Here is a 19246-nt window from a genome sequence, read left to right as displayed (position 1 = left end):
AAAAAAAAAAAAAAAAAAAAAAAAGAATATTCCCAGAGGTAAAGAGGGACATAATGATAAAAAGGTCAATTCATCAAGAAATTATAACTATGTGCCTAAAAATAGAATTTCAAAATACATGAAACAAAAGCTGAGAGAACTAAAGGCATAAATAGATACAGTTAAATATTTTAACATGACTCTCTCAGTAATTGTTACAACTTGAACCCCCATCCCACAGTCAGTAAAGACAAAGAAGATCTGAACATTATCAGCCATTCTGACCTAAATGACATATAGAGAACAGTATATTCAACAACCACATTTTCTTTGCAAGTGCACATGGTACGTTCACCAAGAGACCATATGCTGAGCCATAAAACAAGAATACATTTAAAAGGACGCAACATCTTTAGCCACAATGAAATTAAATTAGAAATCAATAAGATATAAGAAGAATCCCACATATGTGGAAATTAAACAACACATTTCTAAATGACCCATGGGTCAAGGAAGAAAGGGAAATTAGAAAATATTTCAAAATAAATTATAAAGTTCTACTGGAAAAACAATAGATTTATGAAAATCAGTGTGTTAAAATAAAATAAATGGAACAAAAGTGAATGATGAACCCATCAATAGATGTGAGAGGAGAAAAGAAAAACGGAGTAACTTCAGATAGAATTTTACAAAAACAGATGTTTCATCATATTCCATCTGCTTAGGCAATAACCAGGGATAATGGATTCTCAAATCTCCAGCAGGACCTTGCTTACTGGTATGCTCACTTCCCCCACTTCTCTACTGCACTGTGTTAAGAACTTGGTCACAGAATAGCAAGCATGTATTCCTATTATCTCTATGGAAACATCAACACCACTTTCCTGCCTATCTCATATGCTAGCATCATTTCACTGTTAGAAACAGAAGTGAAAGATCTGGAACAAGAGCAAAATTATGCAACTGTTTTACCTTGCCTCCTCAATGCAAATCACTAGAGTGCCAGGACGAAAGGTGTTACAGAACAAGAATGCTTCCACTGTTAATAACAACAAAAATAATAGCACAAAAACTTATTGAGTATTTGGTATGTGCCAGACACCATCTAAGTGCTTGTAAATGTTAATTTTCTTAATGCACTATGAGGTAGGTTTTATGATTATCCTAGTTATAGATGAGGAAACTGAGGCAGAGGGAGGCTAAGTAATTTGCCCAAGCTCACACAATTAATAAGAAAAAAACTGGGATCCATACCCAGGGAGTCTGGCTCCGTACACTTACCTACTGCTCTACATTTCTTCTCTAGTAGTGCTCTATGCTGGAACAGTATGTGAACTGTCTGCCCTAAGAAGTAAGCACAGTCAGCCTAAATCCAATTTGAGGGCAGAAATGAAAAAACTTTAAGATTCTCTTTTTCCCTATTTTTTTCTCTTATCCACACCTTACCCCCTACCTTGGATTTGTTCTACAGTCTCCATAAATCTAATTAAATAGAGCTGATGTCTCTCCTACTTTGCAATTTCAGTTGGTAAGCTGAAGTGAGAGCGAGGCATGCTCTCTGAAACTAACTTCTGATCCTTTTACCCACTTAATCCCTTTTACTAGGATTCTGATACTTCCAGATTTGGTCAAAATTACCTCTAAGACCTCCCCTAACATGAATGTAACAGAAATGGATTAAGTCTATGGTATGAGAGGTGTCCATGAAAAAAGATAATAATAAGAAACGGGACAGGCAAATAAATGCTTAACAAGTATTCCTTAATGGCAGGTGATACTGAAATCTATTTTCTAGCCACTCACTAGGTCTTTTTGCTAAAGCGTTTTTTTCAGAATCTGGGGCTATGTCTATAGTGGCCGCACCTGGGACCATGCGGCCACCCCTAGGACAGGGGCCAGCGGGCCACGGACCCCACTCGGCACACACGCCTCCGTGGTCATAGACCATGACATCAGATGATTAGGCAGAATTTAGCAGAAAATCTACCCCAAGATGTTAAGGGCTTTCACTTTAAAGTTATAATCTATTCTCCAAACCTAGAGAGCATATACCCTCCCTCATGCCCATTCTCAGACTGCCGGCCTGACGAGAGAAATTCTAGTCATGCAGATTTCAGAGACTTAAAGGAGGAAAAGAGCTTTGTGGTTGACTTATTACAGAATTAGGACAGGACAGATATGAAGATACGTTCACACAGGGTTGCTCTAAATGTCCATGAAAGACACCAACATGGGGCAGGAGGCTGGGAGAGGACAGACAGGGAGAAAAACAGTGAAAAGGTTCTCCACATCTAGCTGCAAAATAACCTATACAGAGGAAAATTCAAAGTACATTTAAAAAGCCTTAGAATTGGAAAGGATCCAGAGGTTATTCAGCAACAGGGACCTTATTACACTGAAAGATGGGCCATTCTCTCAGGCCATAAGAAGTAAATATCTAAATAATGAATCATTTTCTTAATGACTTCCTTTATAAGTTGAGAGTTATTTTCTTTTTTTGAGACAGAGTCTCACTCTGTTGCCCAGGCTAGAGTGCAGTGGCAAGATCTCAGTTCACTGCAACCTCTGCCTCCCAGGCTGAAGCGATTCTCCTGCCTCAGCCTCCTGAGTAGCTGGGACTACAGCTGCCTGCCACCCCACCCGGCTAACTTTTTTTGCATTTTCAGTAGAGATGGGGCTTTACCATGTTGGCCAGGCTGGTCACAAACTCCTGGCCTCAAGTAATCCGCCCGCCTGGGCCTACCAAAGTGCAGGCATTACAGGACTGAGCCATTGCTCCTGGTCAGAATATTTTTAAATACAAGTAACATATGATACATTCTTAGTGAAAAAAAAAAAAAATTCAAGCCAGTAAAGAAATATGTCACCCTGGTTAAATCTTTCAGTTTCCTCCTTCTATTTATTATTTGCATCGAACAGCTCTCAGTTTGCTGTTTTTCACTAACCAGGCTTTGGCACCTTGTATCACTTAAAACCAGTTCCATTGTTCTCTCCTTCTGTATCATATTGCTGAGAATGCTTTTGGTTTTATCTATTAACATTTTTTATGCTACAGATACAGGCAGAAATTTATCTACTAGGATCTACATAACAGCATTATGTTGTTGATAAGGGAAACAATTTAAATTTCAAAGAATGACTAATGGCCGGGTGCAGTGGCTCATGGCTATAATCCCAGCACTTTGGGAGGCCGAGGCAGGCAGATCACCGGAGGTCAGGAGTTCAAGACCAGCCTGACCAACATGGAGAAACCCCGTCTTGACTAAAAATACAAAATTAGCCAGGCATGGTGTCACATGCCTGTAATACCAGCTACTCAGGAGGCTGAGGCAGGAGAATGACTTGAACCTGAGAGGCAAATGTTGCAGTGAGCTGAGATCAGGCCATTGTACTCCAGCCTGGGAAACAAGAGGCAAAACTCCGTCTCCAAAAAAAAAAAAAAAAAGAATGACTAACGACTAAAAACTGAAACATACTGTTTTTGTTTTGTAATTATTTTTATAAACCTGGTAAGCAAGTCATGGCAAATACCAGAATCAGTTTTTTTCCCAAATTTAAATAACTTCTGTAACTAAGCAGATCAAAAGTAACAGTAAATACTTCATTCCTATACGCATAGTATCCAGGAGCAGAATCCACCAAAGAACATATGAAGAATTAAATTTTTCTAAAGAATAATGCCAGAAACTTACAAATATTATAAATTAGAAATATTGGGGCCGGGTGGCTCACGCCTGTAATCTCAGCACTTTGGGAGGCTGAGGCGGGCGGATCACTTGAGGTCAGGAGATCGAGACCATCCTGGCTAACACAGTGAAACCCCGTCTCTACTAAAAATACAAAAAATTAGCCGGGCGAGGTGGCGGGCGCCTGTAGTCCCAGCTACTTGGGAGGCTGAGGCAGGAGAATGGCGTGAACCCCAGGGGCGGAGTCTGCAGTGAGCTGAGATCGCGCCACTGCACTCCAGCCTGGGCAACAGCGAGACTCCGTCTCAGAAAAAAAAAAAAAAAAAGAAATACTGGGGCCAGGCATGGTGGCCCACACCTGTAATCCCAGCACTTTGGGAGGCCGAGGCAGGAGGATCACAAGGTCAGGAGATCGAGACCATCCTGGCTAACATGGTGAAACCCTGTCTCTACTAAAAATACAAAAAATTAGCCGGGCGTGGTGGTGGGTGCCTATAGTCCCAGATACTTGGGAGGTTGAGGCAGGAGAATGGCGTGAACCCAGGAAGTGGAGCTTGCAGTGAGCCGAGATCGCGCCACTGCACTCCAGCATGGGCGACAGACAGCGCGAGACTCTGTCTCAAAAAAAAAATTGGAATATTATATGAATCGTCAGATATAAATCGGTAAATCTTAAATATTATTTTTATCTTCTAAATTTACATTATCTTAAATATTTCATAATATCTGTACCTTAATTTAAGGCTTTCAGAGAGTCTTTCAGCTTCTTCGACAGCTTTTTTGATGTTTCCAGGTCCAAGTATTGAATGGAAATAATCCTAAAATTATAGGAAAACCATCCCATATTGTTAGTTCTGGGCATTGCATGTGACACTAGTGTTAAAATCATTAAAATCATGGTGCTTACATAAAGGGAAGTTTATTTTATTACAATGGAAGATTTTAAAAAACTTTTAACCTACGTAAATGTATAATTTATTCTCCAAATGTCTCAAAAGTATGTCTTCATACCATTAGTAAGTTAAAAAGATCCACTAGTTCATAAATTTGACTTATTTGTAAGTCTCCGTTAAAAAGTATAAATAACATTGTTATTTCTGAGTAATCGCCAAAGAGCAAAGCTTTCAAGAATAAAGTATATTTTCTTATTAAAAATATGTACCTAGTTTTTTCTCCAGTCTCACAATAAAGCAAACTGTGTACAGACACAACATGGAATGTGTTTTGTTTACTTGTTCTAAGCAGATATTTTTGCTTCCACCTGTACTTTAGAATAGCTACTCACATCCCAACTGGAGTCAAAACACTTTTGATACATAAAACAAGTTTTACACATTAGGAAACTCTAAGCAACTAAAAACCAAATGATAGAAAATAAATAATTAATAGTATAATCTAGGCTGGGTGCAGTGGCTCAAACCTGTAATCCCAGAACTTTGGGAGGCCGAGGCGGGCACATCACTTGAGGACAGGAGTTCAAGACCAGCCCGGCCAACATGGTGAAACCCCATGTCTACTAAAAATAGAAAAACCAGCTGGGTGTGGTGGTATGTGCCTGTAATCCCAGCTACTCAGGAAGCTGACGCGGGAGAATCACTTGAACCCAGGAGGCGGAGGTTGCAGTGAGCCGAGATTGCGCCACTGCACTCCAGCCTGGGCGACAGAACGAAACTCTGTCTTAAAAAAAAAAAAAAAAAAAAAAAAAATTCCACCTTTAAAAAATGCAAAAGGTAAAAGGTTTGGCATATAATTTACTAACAAGTACAATGAAGTTGTTGTTGTTGTTTTTTAAATCACTACTCCAAGAGGTCAATCATTAGATACTACAATCAGATATTTTCAAATCAAGGTTGGTATGACATTGCAGTAGTTAGTTAAGCCAGTTAAATGATTACTGGATCCAATTTGCCACAACATGTCAATATGACTTTGCAAATAGAGCCTACTAGCACAGTTCATTACAAATTATAATAATCATAATTTGTAAAAAGAAGGGTTGTAGCTCAGAAGTACCTATCTTTGGCTCTCAGTCATGAAGAGCTGCAATGGTGGAGCCATATAAACATATCTAACAGCCCATATAAACATATATAACTTCTAGATTACTGATGATACAAATAAACAAACATAACTTCTGTAACTAGGCAGATCAAAACTAACAGTAGGCCATGTGCGGTGGCTCACGTCTGTAATCCCAGCACTTTGGGAGGCTGGGACGGGTGGATCATCTATCTGATGTCAGGAGTTTGACACCAGCCTGAGCAACATGGTGAAACCCCGTCTCCACTAAAAATGCAAAAATTAGGCCGGGCACGGCAGCTCACGCCTGTAATCCCAGCTCTCAGGGAGGCAGAGGCAGGAGGATAGCTTGAGCCCAGGAGTTTGAGACCTGCCTGGGCATATAGTGAGACCCCGTTCCCCACAAAAAGGAAGAAAAAAAAAAGACAAAAAAAAAAAATAAGCGTAAAAATGCAAAAATTAGCCAGGCGTGGTGGCGTGCGCCTGTAATCCCAGCTACTCGGGAGGCTGAGGCAGGAGAATCACCTGAACCCGGGAAGCAGAGGTTGCAGTGAGCTGAGATCACGCCATTGTACTCTACCCCGGGCAACAAGAGTCAAACTCTGTCTCAGGGGGGAAAAAAAGAAAAGAAAAAAAAAAAACTAACAGTAGGCTGGGTGCAGGGGCTCACACATGTAATCCCAGCACATTGGGAGGCTGAGGTGGGTGGATCACCTGAGGTCAGGAGTTCAAGACCAGCCTGGCCAACATGGCAAACCCCCGTTTCTACTAAAAATATGAAAATTAGCCAGGCGTGGAGGCACGTGCCTGTAGTCCCAGCAACTTGGAAGGCTGAGGCAAGAGAATTGCTTGAACCCAAGAAGTGGAGGTTGCAGTGAGCAGAGACAGTGCCACTGAACTCCAGTCTGGGCAACAGAGCAAGACTCCGTTTGAAAACAACAACAAAAACTAACAGTAAATAATTCATTCCCATAAGACCAGCGTCCAGTAGCACAATACAACCTGGAGCATATGAAGAATTAAATTTTTCTAAAGAAAACTGCCAGACATTTACAAATATTATTATAAATAACTTAGAAAAACTGGACCTGAGCTCTAATTCAATATACCAGTGCTCAATAATCTATCATTCTAAACACTTTTTAATTTCAAAAAAGTATGTGGTAACACAAGAACAGAATATGAGTGATATAGCAAAAGATTTAATTTTTGTGTCCCAGTTAACATAAGACTTATTTTTAAGAAGAAAAATCTGTTGATGGCCAGGCCAGGTGGCTCATGCTTGTAATCCCAGCACTTTGGGAGGCCAAAGCAGGTGGATAGCTTGTACCCAGGAGGTCAAGGCTTTAGGGAGCCATGATAGTGCCACTGTACTTCAGCCTGAGCAACAGAGTGAGACCCTGTCTCAAAAAAAGTCTGTTGATAACAGTTATCATATGTCTATCTAGCCTAAAAGTAGATCATGCTTTGTTCGGCTGATTTTTCTAAAGCCTAAATATACTAGAAGGACCCTTCACTATGTAATTCCAATAAAAGTGTACAGTTTGTTCAATATCGTATCAATTGAACATTACAATAATTTCAGTTAGCACACCATGTCCTGACTACTGATGCAATTCTCTCATCAGAAAATACAATGTAATCATTACATTAACAGAACCATTTAACAGAAATCATAATGTAATCATTCTGAATAAATACAAAATACAAAGTAAAACCCAAAATGCTATAACTTGTTTTATTCATTTTTACACATGAACTCACCAAAAAGCCAGCCTGCAAGCCCAGCTTAAACCTATTTAAACACAAAAAATTGTTTATGGTTGGGCATGTCTGTTACACACTACCAGACATTCCCCTAATATTAGTGAGATTTCCTGTCAATTATTTATCTCTGTGCTCTTAAAGGAGCACAGTTAAAGTAAATATAAATACTTCCAAAATTTCAATAGTATAATTGACAGAAGAAAAAGATAACATCCAATTATTACATAACTAAAAATGTTTGCTTCTCAGGTTTACCAGAACTTTCCTGATTCCTGAATATATGAATTCAAACAACTTTCATGATTTCCTAAACAAAAATAGGTTTACCAATGAATATTAAGAATTATCAAGAATACCATAAAAATTTTAAAATACAATTCTAATTTTATCTAGAATTCGCTACACTAATATTTTCAATACATTTTCTTTCTCCACTTTTTCAGATAACCCTGAAAAAATTATTCATAAGCTGACTTTTTGATAAGTAATAAAATGTAGTGTCCTTCTCTACTATTGAGAGAGCTTGCTAAATTAATGTTTTATCTAAATCTCAATTTTTTTTTTTTTTTGAGACGGAGTCTTGCTCTGTTGCCCAGGCTGGAGTGCAGTGGTGCAATCTCAGCTCACTGCAACCTCCACCTCCCAGGTTCAAGCAATTCGCCTGCCTCGGCCTTCCAAGTAGCTGGGATTACAGGCGCCTGCCACCACACCTGGCTAATTTTTTTTTATGTATTTTTAGTAGAGATGGGGTTTCACCATGTTGGCCAGGCTGGTCTTGAACTCCTGACCTTGTGATCCACCTGCCTCTGCCTCCTAAAGTGCTGGGACTACAGGCGTGAGCCACTGTGCCCAGGCTTTTTTTTTTTTTTTTTTTGAGACAGACTCTTGCTCTGTCGCCCAGGCTGGAGTGCAGTGGTGCGATCTCGGCTCACTGCAACCTCCGCCTCCCAGGTTCAAGCGATTCCCCTGCCTCAGCCTCCCGAGTAGCTGGAACTACAGATGCATACCACCACACCCTGCTAATTTTTGTATTTTTAGTAGAGATGGGGTTTCACCATGTTGGCCAGGCTGGTCTCAAACTCCTGACCGCAAGTGATCCACCTGCCTCAGCCTCCCAAAGTGCTGGGATTACAGGGGTGAGCCATTGTGCCCAGCCTAAATCTCAAACATTTTCTAGTATAAAATAAGAGTGAAAATACAAGTTTCTAAGGAAGTTCAATGACATATATTCAGTCCCTACCTCATCTAAAGGGTAAAAAATAGAAAATATCTTGTTAGTAAATTTAGCACCTCACATAGCTGAAGTACACTAGAGAGGCTGGGCTACAGAAAAATATAACAAAAAAACAGAAAACAGTTCTGCAACTGGGCAAGGTGGCTCACACCTGTAATCTCAGCACTTTGGGAGGCCGAGGCAGGCAGACCACTTGAGCCCAGGAGTTCAAGACTAACCTGGGCAACAGGGTAAGACCTCGTTTCTACTAAAAATTAAAAAATTAGCCAGGTGTGGTGGTGCGTGTCTGTACTCCCAGCTACTCTGGAGGCTGAGGTGAGAGAATCAGCTGAGCCCAGGAAGTCGAGGCTGCAGTGAGCCATGACTGTGCCCACTGCACTCCAACCTGGGTGACGGAAGTGAGATTCTGTCTCAGAACAAACAAAAAACAGTTCTAAGACAGAAGCAGATGAGATGCTCTGGGCAGAGCAAATGAAAATGATCCTTTTACTGAAAAACAGGAACTGAACTACTGAATCATATGAAATAATGGCCTAAGTTACCTGAGCCTTTGCAGGGAGCGTCTCAGCCTGGACTTCTCTGCCTACATACTCCCTTTGGAAATGCAACAGAGACTCTGGAAATGGAAAAATCTCATCTGTTTAAATGTACTCACTACCTTCTCAAGAAGAGAAAAAAAAAGGTAGCTACAAAAATATTCCCAATTTTGTCATAGAAAAAAAATAACTATTAACTTCCAAAATAAAGCAAAAAGTAAACAAGACCATTAAAAAAAAAAAACTGGTTGGGCATGGTGGCTCATGCCTGTAATCCCAGCACTTTGGGAGGCCAAGGTAGGTGGATCACCGAGGGTCAGGAGTTCGAGATCAGCCTGACTAACACGGTAAAACCCTGTCTCTACTAAAAATACAAAAATTAGGCCAGGCGTGGTGGCGGGTGCCTGTAATCCCAGCTACTCGGGAGGCTGAAGCAGGAGAATCACTTGAACTTGGGAGGTGGAGGTTGCAGTGAGCCAAAATCATGCCATCGCGCTCCAGCCTGGGTGACAGAACGAGGCTGTCACCCTAAAAAAAAAAAAAAAAAAAAACCTACCACACAAACAAAACAGCAAACAACAAAACTACCAAAGTTATCCAAATTTTAAGACTTTCAAAAATATTTACTTTAGTGAGCACCACTTACACTGCGTTTTAAGCAATTCCACTTTAACATATTTCACAGAGTGTGCAAAAACTTGTTTGAATTTAGGAAGGCCTCTGTCTCTTACCTGCAGATAAGTATGGCCAAAAATATTAAACAATATTTTTCCCAGGGCAGGACTAATTCATCCATTGTGGACAGATGAATGAACCTCCAAATGCAAGGGGCCCCCTCTTCAAAGACAGATCTAAAAACCTAGTAATTGGCCAGGCATGACGGCTCAAGCCTGGAATCCCAGCACTTTGGAAGGCAGAGGCAGGCAGATCACGAGGTCAGGAGTTCAAGACCAGCCTAGCCAATATGGTGAAACCCCATCTCTACTAAAAACACAAAAATTAGCTGGGCGTGGTGGTGCACACCTGTAGTCCCAGCTACTCGGGAGGCTGAGGCAGGAGAACCGCTTGAACCTGGGAGGCAGAGGTTGCAGTGAGCCGAGATTGAGCCACCGCACTCCAGTCTGGGCGACAGAGCGAGACTCCGTCTTTAAAAAAACAAAAAACAAAAAAAAACCTAGTAACTATTATTAGAATAACTTTGCTAATGAGAAGAAATACCAGCAATGATTTATCACCATTAAGTAAAATATTAAAGTCATTCCTTAACAACCAAAAGTCACACTCCTCTAAAAAAAAAAATAAGTGGCCAGGCACAGTGGCTCACAGGATCACGCCTGTAATCCCAGCACTTTGGGAGAATGAGAGGGGCGGATCACAAGGTCAGGAGTTCGATACCAGCTGGGCCAACATGGTGAAACTCTGTCTCTACTAAAGATACAAAAAAATTAGCTAGGCATGGTGGCGAGAGCCTGTAATCCCACCTACTCAGGAGGCTGAGGCAGGAGAATCGCTTGAACCCGAAAGGTGGAGGTTGCAGTGAGCTGAGATCGTGCCACCGCACTCCAGCCTAGGTGACAGGGCGAGACTCTCTCAAAGTAAATAAATTTAAAAAATTTAAAAAGATCATCAAAGAACAAAAGAAATTTTGTTATTTCAGTAAGTCAATTTAAACAATAGAAGCCAATTCTACCACCAGAGAACAAAATAAAATCTCATTATTAATTGAGGGTGGCTTCTCTACCAGGTGAAAATTCTATAGGCAGTATTTTGTTACTACTGACAGGTAATAAGATTGTTTCTAAGTAAAGGTAAACCCAGCAACACAACATTCTTCACTTTTGTTTAATGAACCTCTACATTCTTCATATTCTTTTTTTGCTAGTTTGTTTTTGTTTGTTTTTTGAGATGGAGTCTATCGCCCGCCTGGGCTGGAGCTGGAGTTCAGTGGTGCAATCTCGGCTCACTGCAACCTCTGCCTCCCAGATTCAAGTGGTTCTCCTGTCTCAGCCTCCCAAGCAGCTTGGATTACAGGCGCCCGCCACTACGCCCAGCTAGTTTTTTTTACTTTTAGTAGAGATGGGGTTTCACCATGTTGGCCAGGCTGGTCTCGAACTCCTGACCTCAGGTGATCCACCCACCTTGGCCTCCTAAAGTGCTGGGATTACAGGTGTGAACCACCGTGCCCAGCATTCTTTTGCTAGTTTCTAATACAATTGAAATACATCTATTTTCTCTATCAACACTTATCCTAGTCATCAATTTTTTCTATTCATTTATATTGCCCCTGCCCTCCCTATCCATGGCTTCAATCAAATGGAAGACAAGCACCTGTTCAAAGGATTAAAAGCAAAAAGAAGTTTAAAGATTTGGTGAGTGGGCTGGATGCAGAGGCTTATGCCTCTAATCCCAGCACTTTGGGAGGCCGAGGCAGGCGGATCAACTGAGGCTGGGAGTTTGAGACCAGCCTGACCAACATGGAGAAACCCCATCTCTACCAAAAATACAAAATTAGCCAGGCTTGGTGGCACATGCCTGTAATCCCAGTTACTTGGGAGGCTGAGGCAGGAGAATTGCTTGAACCCAGGAGACAGGTTGCAGTGAGCCGATATCACGCCACTGCACTCCAGCCTGGACAACAAGAGTGAAACTCCGTCTCAAAAAAAAAAAAAAAAAAAAAAGATTTAGGGAGTGATCAGTATCAATTTTGCAAACTGAGATTTGTAATATGGGTACAATGTCAGTCATATATAAAAAGCTGTCACATAAAAACAAGAGACTAAACTTTGACTCTTAAGAAAGCGCAATAAAAGTACTATAAAAAAAACACAGTCATGTTTTCTTACTTAATGAGCAAACTCAATCCTACTTGACCTGGCAATTATTAATTACCTCAGAAAAAAATTATGAATCTGTATGTTGCTATAAACTTGTGCTAATCCATGGCACATCCAAGAATGTGTACGAGTTCACACATTATACACATTTGTAAATAATAACACTGTATCTTTAGTTCCCTTTTTCTATCTACATGAGATCATGCTGCATATAATTTGAGCTACATTTCATTATTACTTAAAATTTTTAGAAAAAAATCAATAGCTCCATTATGCAAAATAACTTAGGAAATAACAATGCAAAAATAAAAGGTACCTGCTGTTGCTTGAAATCAGGTCTTTTTTTGATAAGATTATAAACAGTCACGTATTTCATATATAGTACATAGGCCCTTTCCTCATCACGATCTAATCTGCATTCTTCTGCTGTCTTAAAGATCTTCAGGGCACTGTGCACATAACTTAAAATTAGAGAAAAAATAATAATTAAAGCAATTGACATCTGGGAAAAAAATACAGGTCATATACAAAGTCCACAGATAATCTTTATCAGGGATCCCCAACCCCAGGGCCACAGATTGGTACTGGTTCATGGCCTGTTATGAACCAGGACGCACAGCAGACGATGAGTGGTGGGTTAGCCAGCAAAGTGTCATCTGTATTTACAGTCACTCCCCATTGCTCGCATTATCACCTGAGCTCCACCTCCTGTCAGATCATGGTGGCATTAGATTCCCATAGGAGCACGAACCCTATTGTGAACTGCACATGTGAGGGATCTAGGTTGTGCACTCCTTTTTTTTTTTTTTTGAGATGGGGTCTAGCTCTTCTTGCCCAGGCTGGAGTGCAATGGTGCCATCTTGGCTCACTGCAACCTCCGCCTCCCGGATTCAAGTGATTCTCCTGCCTCAGCCTCCCAAGTAGCTGGGATTACAGGAGTGTACCACCATGCCTGGCTAATTTTTGTAGTTTTAGTAGAGACGAGGTTTCACCATGTTAGTCAGGCTGGTCTCGAACTCCTGACCTCAAGTGATCCTCCCATCTCGGCCTCCCAAAGTGCTCGGATTACAGGCATGAGCCACCGCGCCTAGCCAAGGTTGCACATTCTTTATGAGAATCTAAGGCCTGATGATCTGTCACTGTCGACCATCACCCCCAGATGTGATGGTCCAGTTGCAGGAAAACAAGCTCAGGGATACCACTGGTTCTACATTATGGTGAGTTATATAATTATTTCATTATACATTACAGAGTAATAATAATAGAAATAAAGTGCACAATAAATGTAGTGCACTTGACTCATCCCAAAACTATCCTCCCTAACCCTGGTCCATTGAAAAACTGTCTTCCACAAAACCAGTCCCTGGTGCCAAAAAGGCTGGGGACCACTGATCTTGATAAAGCAAATTTCATTATTTAGGTTCCACTACTTCAGAACTGATACAAAGTTAGATGCAAGTTTGGATACAACCAACTTACATATACCACTTCCTCTGGGATAAGGGTAGTGCTAGAGGTAAACCAGACATTACTAGAAAGGAATAAATTGTCTGAGGCCTGACCTTGTCTTATCTAAAGGTGGCTTTATCTTTCCCATTGTTTCCCATCTGAAAATCATTCAACAGGAGTTAGAGTTGTTTTCTGTCACCTCATCAACTTCCCAACTTAGCAAGATAAATAGCCCAATCCCTCTCTTACTTTCTGCCCTTCAAAAGATCTTTTTAATTTTATTTTGAGGCAGAGTCTCACTCTGTCACCCAGGATAGAGTGCATTGGTGCAATCTTGACTCACTGCAACCTCCACTTCCTGGACTCAGGGATCCCTCAGCCCCCCACTAGCTGGGATTATAGGCCTATGCCACCATGCCAAGTTAATTTTTGTATTTTTAGTAGAGACGGGGTTTCACCATGTTGCCGAGGCTGGTATCGAACTCCTGACCTCAGGTGATCCGCCCACCTTGGCCTCCCAAAGTGGAAAAAAAAAATTATTATTATTATTATTATTATTATTGAGACAGAGTTTCGCTCTTATTGCCCAAGCTGCAGTGCAATGGCACAATCTCGGCTCACCGAAACCTCCGCCTCCCGGGTTCAAGCAATTCTCTTGCCTCAGCCTCCCGAGTAGCTGGGATTACAGATGTGCGCCACCACGCCCGGCTAATTTTTTGTATTTTTAGTAGAAATGGGGTTTCACCATGTTAGCCAGGCTTGTCTCAAACTCCTGACCTTAGGTGATCCGCCCACCTTGGCCTCCCAAAATGCTGGGATTACAAGTGTGAGCCACCGCACCCGGCCAAAAAGGAATTATTTTTGTATCGTTTTATGAAAAGACAATGACTTCTGGCTGAAATTTTTTTTAGAAGCCTCATAATCTTTGCCTCTTAAACTTTATGACCTAGAGATCATATCTGTATGATCTGTCTGGAGAGTAGATAATATGCATATAAGCAGAATATATATGTATTGTGCTACGATTACATTACGACTTTCTCTAAGGAGGTCCTATTTTATTCGTGTGATGGTGTTATTTTTCAAATAAACTTTAAATTAACATTCATCTAACTTTAATATGGAAATGAACTAAAAATTAATATTTGATTCAATCAAACTAGCAAAGGATACGTCATACCTCTTAGTGCTTATTTTCTCTGGTTTAACTTCTGTCTTCTTATTAAGGTCTTTTAGTGAAGAACTGAGGTAGAGTTCTTTAGGAACTGAAGCCACAGCAGGCATGATGAATTACCTTTACTTTTCCACTTTCACAATGGATGCTATATTTCCTTACAAGTGGTTCTTTCCTGAAACAAATACAAATAATTATACTAATTTTCCTCATTCACAATAAAACAAGTGAGCAGTTTAAAAAAAAAAAATTCCTAAACCATATCCTTTGCTAACAGGGTTAATTTTAAATTGTTTAGAATATCTATTTCAGGAGTTTAAGATATGCAGAATATGAGTGAAGAATGTAATAATTTTTTTCAAATTTTCATTAACCAAATGAATTACTTTTTGTATCATTTTGCCTTAAGAGTTGGGAATCTTACCTGTCAAAGGAACTAGCAGTAAGAATAATCAAAGCGTTTACATGTTTCTTTTGTTAAAATAGCATTAATGTTTAGATCATAAGTAGATGGAATTTTTATCTAGAAATATTTCTCTTTTCTCATTGATGATATCCATTTATTTTTTTAAGTGATTTCTTCCTCTTATTTATTTATTTATTTATTTGAGATAGGGTCTCACCCTGTCACCCTGGCTGTAGTGCAATGGCACAATCTCGGCTTACTGTAACCTTCACCTCCCGAGCTCAAGCAATCCTCCTACCTAAGCCTCCAAGTAGCTGGAATTCCAGGCGTTCGCCACCATGCCCCCAGCTAGTTTTTGTGTTTTCAGTAGATACAGGGTTTCGTCATATTGGCCAGGCTGGTCTCAAACTCCTGGCCTTAAGTGATCCACCCGCCTTGGCCTCCCAAAGTGCTGGGATTACAGGCGTAAGCCACCACGTCTGGCTACTTCTTTCCAATCTCTTAATAATCTTCATTCTACCAGTTCACTATCATTAAACAAATGGACATCAATGAACATCTAATCCTAAAAAGCTAAGTAAAGTACAACTTGGAGCAGGGGATGGGAAGGCTGCTGCTCACCTATGAAAATTCCAAAAGCACCCCAATTTGCTTTAATTCTAGTAACATTTTATATTAAATATTAATACTTTGTGATTTATTGGTACTCATCCCTTCTAACCCTGTGCACATTAGTCCACTGCCTTAGTCACCAAACCATTTTGTTCTGAGTATTGCATTTTTATCATTTTCACTTTTTTTCTATCTATACTTGCTCCAGGTATCTATAAACACATGTTGAACCAAACACTTTAATTTGTACTTTCAGATCTATGCATTTAGAAACAACGATCTAATATACAATTTTAAAATTGTAATTTAAAATTAAAATTACAATATATAATTTTCTACACTTTACCATCCACCCTGGGTCCTGTGTCTAAAGCTGTAGTGATAGGGGAGATAAGGTCTCTGGACCACACTATCACTCCCAAATGGATCAACTGATATCAAATATGTCCTTCTAGCGAGGTATCTAATTCATCAACAATTCATCAAACTTGCTAAAAGCATCCATTGAGGAAAGAGTATGACAGGGTTCCCCTGGGTTTCCTCATACTTATAGAGACAACAGCAATGTTTCAATGTCAGTGCAAATCATCAGGAGACTTAGCTTGCAACAGTAGGCCTCGTGTTAAACAGAGGTTATTAAAGGGGTATATAAGATATGGTCTCTGATTCTCCAAGAATAAATAGTTTAACCAGAAAACATACCCTGCCCGCCTTCTCACCTCATCATCTTCTGCCCATCCCCCGCAATGTTGAATGAAAAACCAAGAATATGTGTAATATGATACTCTATATAAAGTTTAAAAATCAAATTGAATTGAACAATATATTGCTTAAAGATATAAATGAGGTAAAACTATAAAGAAAGACAGAAAATGTTAAATGCAACATTATATTTCTTGGGAGAGGGAGAGTTGTAATCAGGGAGATACATATAAGGAGCTTCAGGGGTACAGCAAGGTTCTAGTTCTCAAATTGGGTAGTATGTGCACAGGTGATCATTTTAGTATCATGCTTTATAACATATAAAAGAATATATGAAATGTACTTAAAGTTTTAAGGAAGGAAAGAAATAATATGAGCATAACAACGCAAACGTGAGTAAAGCAATGCAACATACATAAATATGAAGAGTATCCAGAGAGATGTAAAAGTTAGGAAGTTATGGGTTAAACAAGCAAGTAACAAAAAATACACATTTAAAAAAAATATTGATTAAAAAAAAAAAAGACTTGGAACATTGGGGCTGAGCATGGTGGCTCACACCTGTAATCCCAGCACTTTGGGAGGCCAAAGCGGACAGATCACTTGAGGTCATGAGTTCAAGTCCAGCCTGGTCAACATGGTGAAACCCTATCTCTACTAAAAATACAAAAATTAGCCAGGCATGGTAGTGCATGCCTGTAATCCCAGCTACTTGGGAGGCTAAGGCAGGAGAATTGCTTGAACCCAGTGGGTGGAGGCTGCAGTGAGCTGAGATCACACCCTGCACTCCAGCCTGGGTGACAGAACAAGACTGTCTCAAAAAACAAAAACAAACAAAAAAAATTAGCTGGGCATGATGTCAGGCACCTGTAATCCCAGCTACTCAGGAGGCTGAAGTAGGAGACTCACTTGAACCCGGGAGGTGAGGTTGCAGTGAGCCGAGATCGCACCACTGCACTCTAGCCTGGGCAACAAAGTGAGATTCCGTCTCAAAAACAAAACAAAAAAACCAACAAAGTTTAAAAAACTAATGTGGAAGAGAAAGTTTTAAGCAGTAGTAATACAGCATAGTATGATATCAAACTATAGAGTTACAAATATTACAGTATAAGAAAAATTAAGAGAGAAGATTAAGTATGACTAGAAGGATCTTGGAAGTCATCATCAAAGAGACAACATTTGACTTGAGTCTTGGTGGGGGAAGGTTTTTCAAAGAGATGAAAAGCAGGATGAAGAAAAGAAAGTAAAGAACATCTTTAGGAATTAGCCACTACATAGAATGAACAAAGATCTACATGGCAGTGGAAAAAAAAATAGACTTGGAACAGGGAACGGGGAGGGCCTTGAATGTTACTAAAGCATTTACTTTGTTTTCTAAAGGTAGCAGGGTTTTGAAGTAGGGAGGTAAGTGATTAAAACTAAGAAGAGTATAAAGTTAGGCGGTAAGTGACAAACTAGATAGGGAAAACACTAGTTATCTATTATAATGATCCTAGGGAAAGATGACGAAGGTCAGAACTAGGGCAGTAGAGATGGAATAGAGGAAGCAGATATAATAAGAGACACTGCAAAGGTAGAATGACAGGACTTGGCAAATGATTAGACACAAGGAGGGAAAGTACAGGGATAAGATTACGATGTCACCAAAGATTTTAGGAAGGGTTTCTAGGAGAAAGACTGTACTTTTTAAAAGCTTCCTTTTCTGTCCCCATTTGATTTTTGGAAACAGTTCAAATAAGTAACAATCTTCTCTGATAATGTCTGAAGTCCATTAAAAACCATAGTTGTTTCTATTTTTATTAACAAAATCATGTAAGTTATACCGTCACTTAAGGATGCCTAGTGTTAAAAATACTTTCAGTATTGTTTTAATTGCTATTTGAGCCTCTACAATCACACACGTTTCTGCAGAAGTCAAACAGAAGGTAAAGGGTATTTTCCGCTCATCAAGTGAGAAAGCAAAACATATATAGTAATTCCTCAGTATCTGTAGGAGAGTGGTTCCAGGACTTTTCCCACAAGTACCAAAAATCTGCAGATGTTCAAATCCCTGATATAAAATGGTGTAAGATTTGCATATAACCTTACTTTAAATCATCTCAAGATTACTTATAATACCTAATACAATGTAAATGTTATATAAACAGTTGTTACATTGTATTGGTTAGGGAATAATGACAAGAAAAAACTCTGTACATGGTTCAGTACAGATCCAATTTTTTTTTAAAATATTTCCAATCGGCCATTGGTTGAATTCACAGATACAGAAGGCTGACTGTGTATCCAACCTCAATCTATGTGAATTTAACATGTTACATTTTTGATAAGTCATTCTGCTGCATTTTGCCATTAAAGAAATCTGAAAATAGACTGACATAAAATATATTGACTAGAATGACTGAATGAACTCAATTGCCTTATTTTGGCTACAATCGTTTAAAAAAAATAAAACAGCAGCAGCAACAACAAACCCATTGATACTTATACAGAAGTGTTCATTAAAGTCAAATAATTTGCAGAATTTATTTGTTTAGATCTAGGACAAACCATAAGATACAACACATTGAAATTATCTTATGTGGCCGGGTGCAGTGGCTCACACCTGTAATCCTAGCACTTTGGGAGGCCAAGGCAGGTGGATTGCTTGAGGTTGGGAGTTTGAGACCAGCCTGGCCAACATGGTGGAACCTCATCTCTATTAAAAATACAAAAATTAGCCGGGCATGGTGGTGGCACATGCCTGTAATTCCAGCTATTCAGGAGGCTGAGGCAGAAAAATCACTTGAACCCAGGAGGTGGAGGTTGCAGTGAGTGGAGATTACACCACTACACTTCAACCTGGGCGACA

The 19246-nt window shown here is 39.8% G+C and overlaps 1 protein-coding gene across 14 annotated transcripts in view; it reads right to left on the bottom strand.

The window, feature by feature from the left end:
* Window positions 1-19246, bottom strand: part of USP8 (ubiquitin specific peptidase 8) — a 76205-nt gene that overhangs the window by 45794 nt on the left and 11165 nt on the right. For 8 of the 14 annotated variants that reach the window (XM_016928212.4, XM_054666940.2, XM_016928213.4 and 5 more), the window contains 3 exons: window positions 14685-14853; window positions 12372-12516; window positions 4398-4483 (listed from right to left, as the gene is read on the bottom strand). In XM_016928212.4, the coding sequence (XP_016783701.1) occupies window positions 4398-4483; window positions 12372-12516; window positions 14685-14788 (335 nt within the window). In that variant the 5' untranslated portion in view covers window positions 14789-14853. The remainder of the gene's footprint in view (window positions 1-4397; window positions 4484-12371; window positions 12517-14684; window positions 14854-19246) is intronic. The other 6 variants (XM_063794939.1, XM_063794940.1, XM_063794941.1 and 3 more) reach the window with 1 other exon arrangement.

Source organism: Pan troglodytes, chromosome 16 (genome assembly GCF_028858775.2).
Source record: "Pan troglodytes isolate AG18354 chromosome 16, NHGRI_mPanTro3-v2.0_pri, whole genome shotgun sequence".
Lineage (NCBI taxonomy): Eukaryota > Metazoa > Chordata > Mammalia > Primates > Hominidae > Pan > Pan troglodytes.
This window is presented reverse-complemented; position numbering and strand designations above follow the sequence as displayed.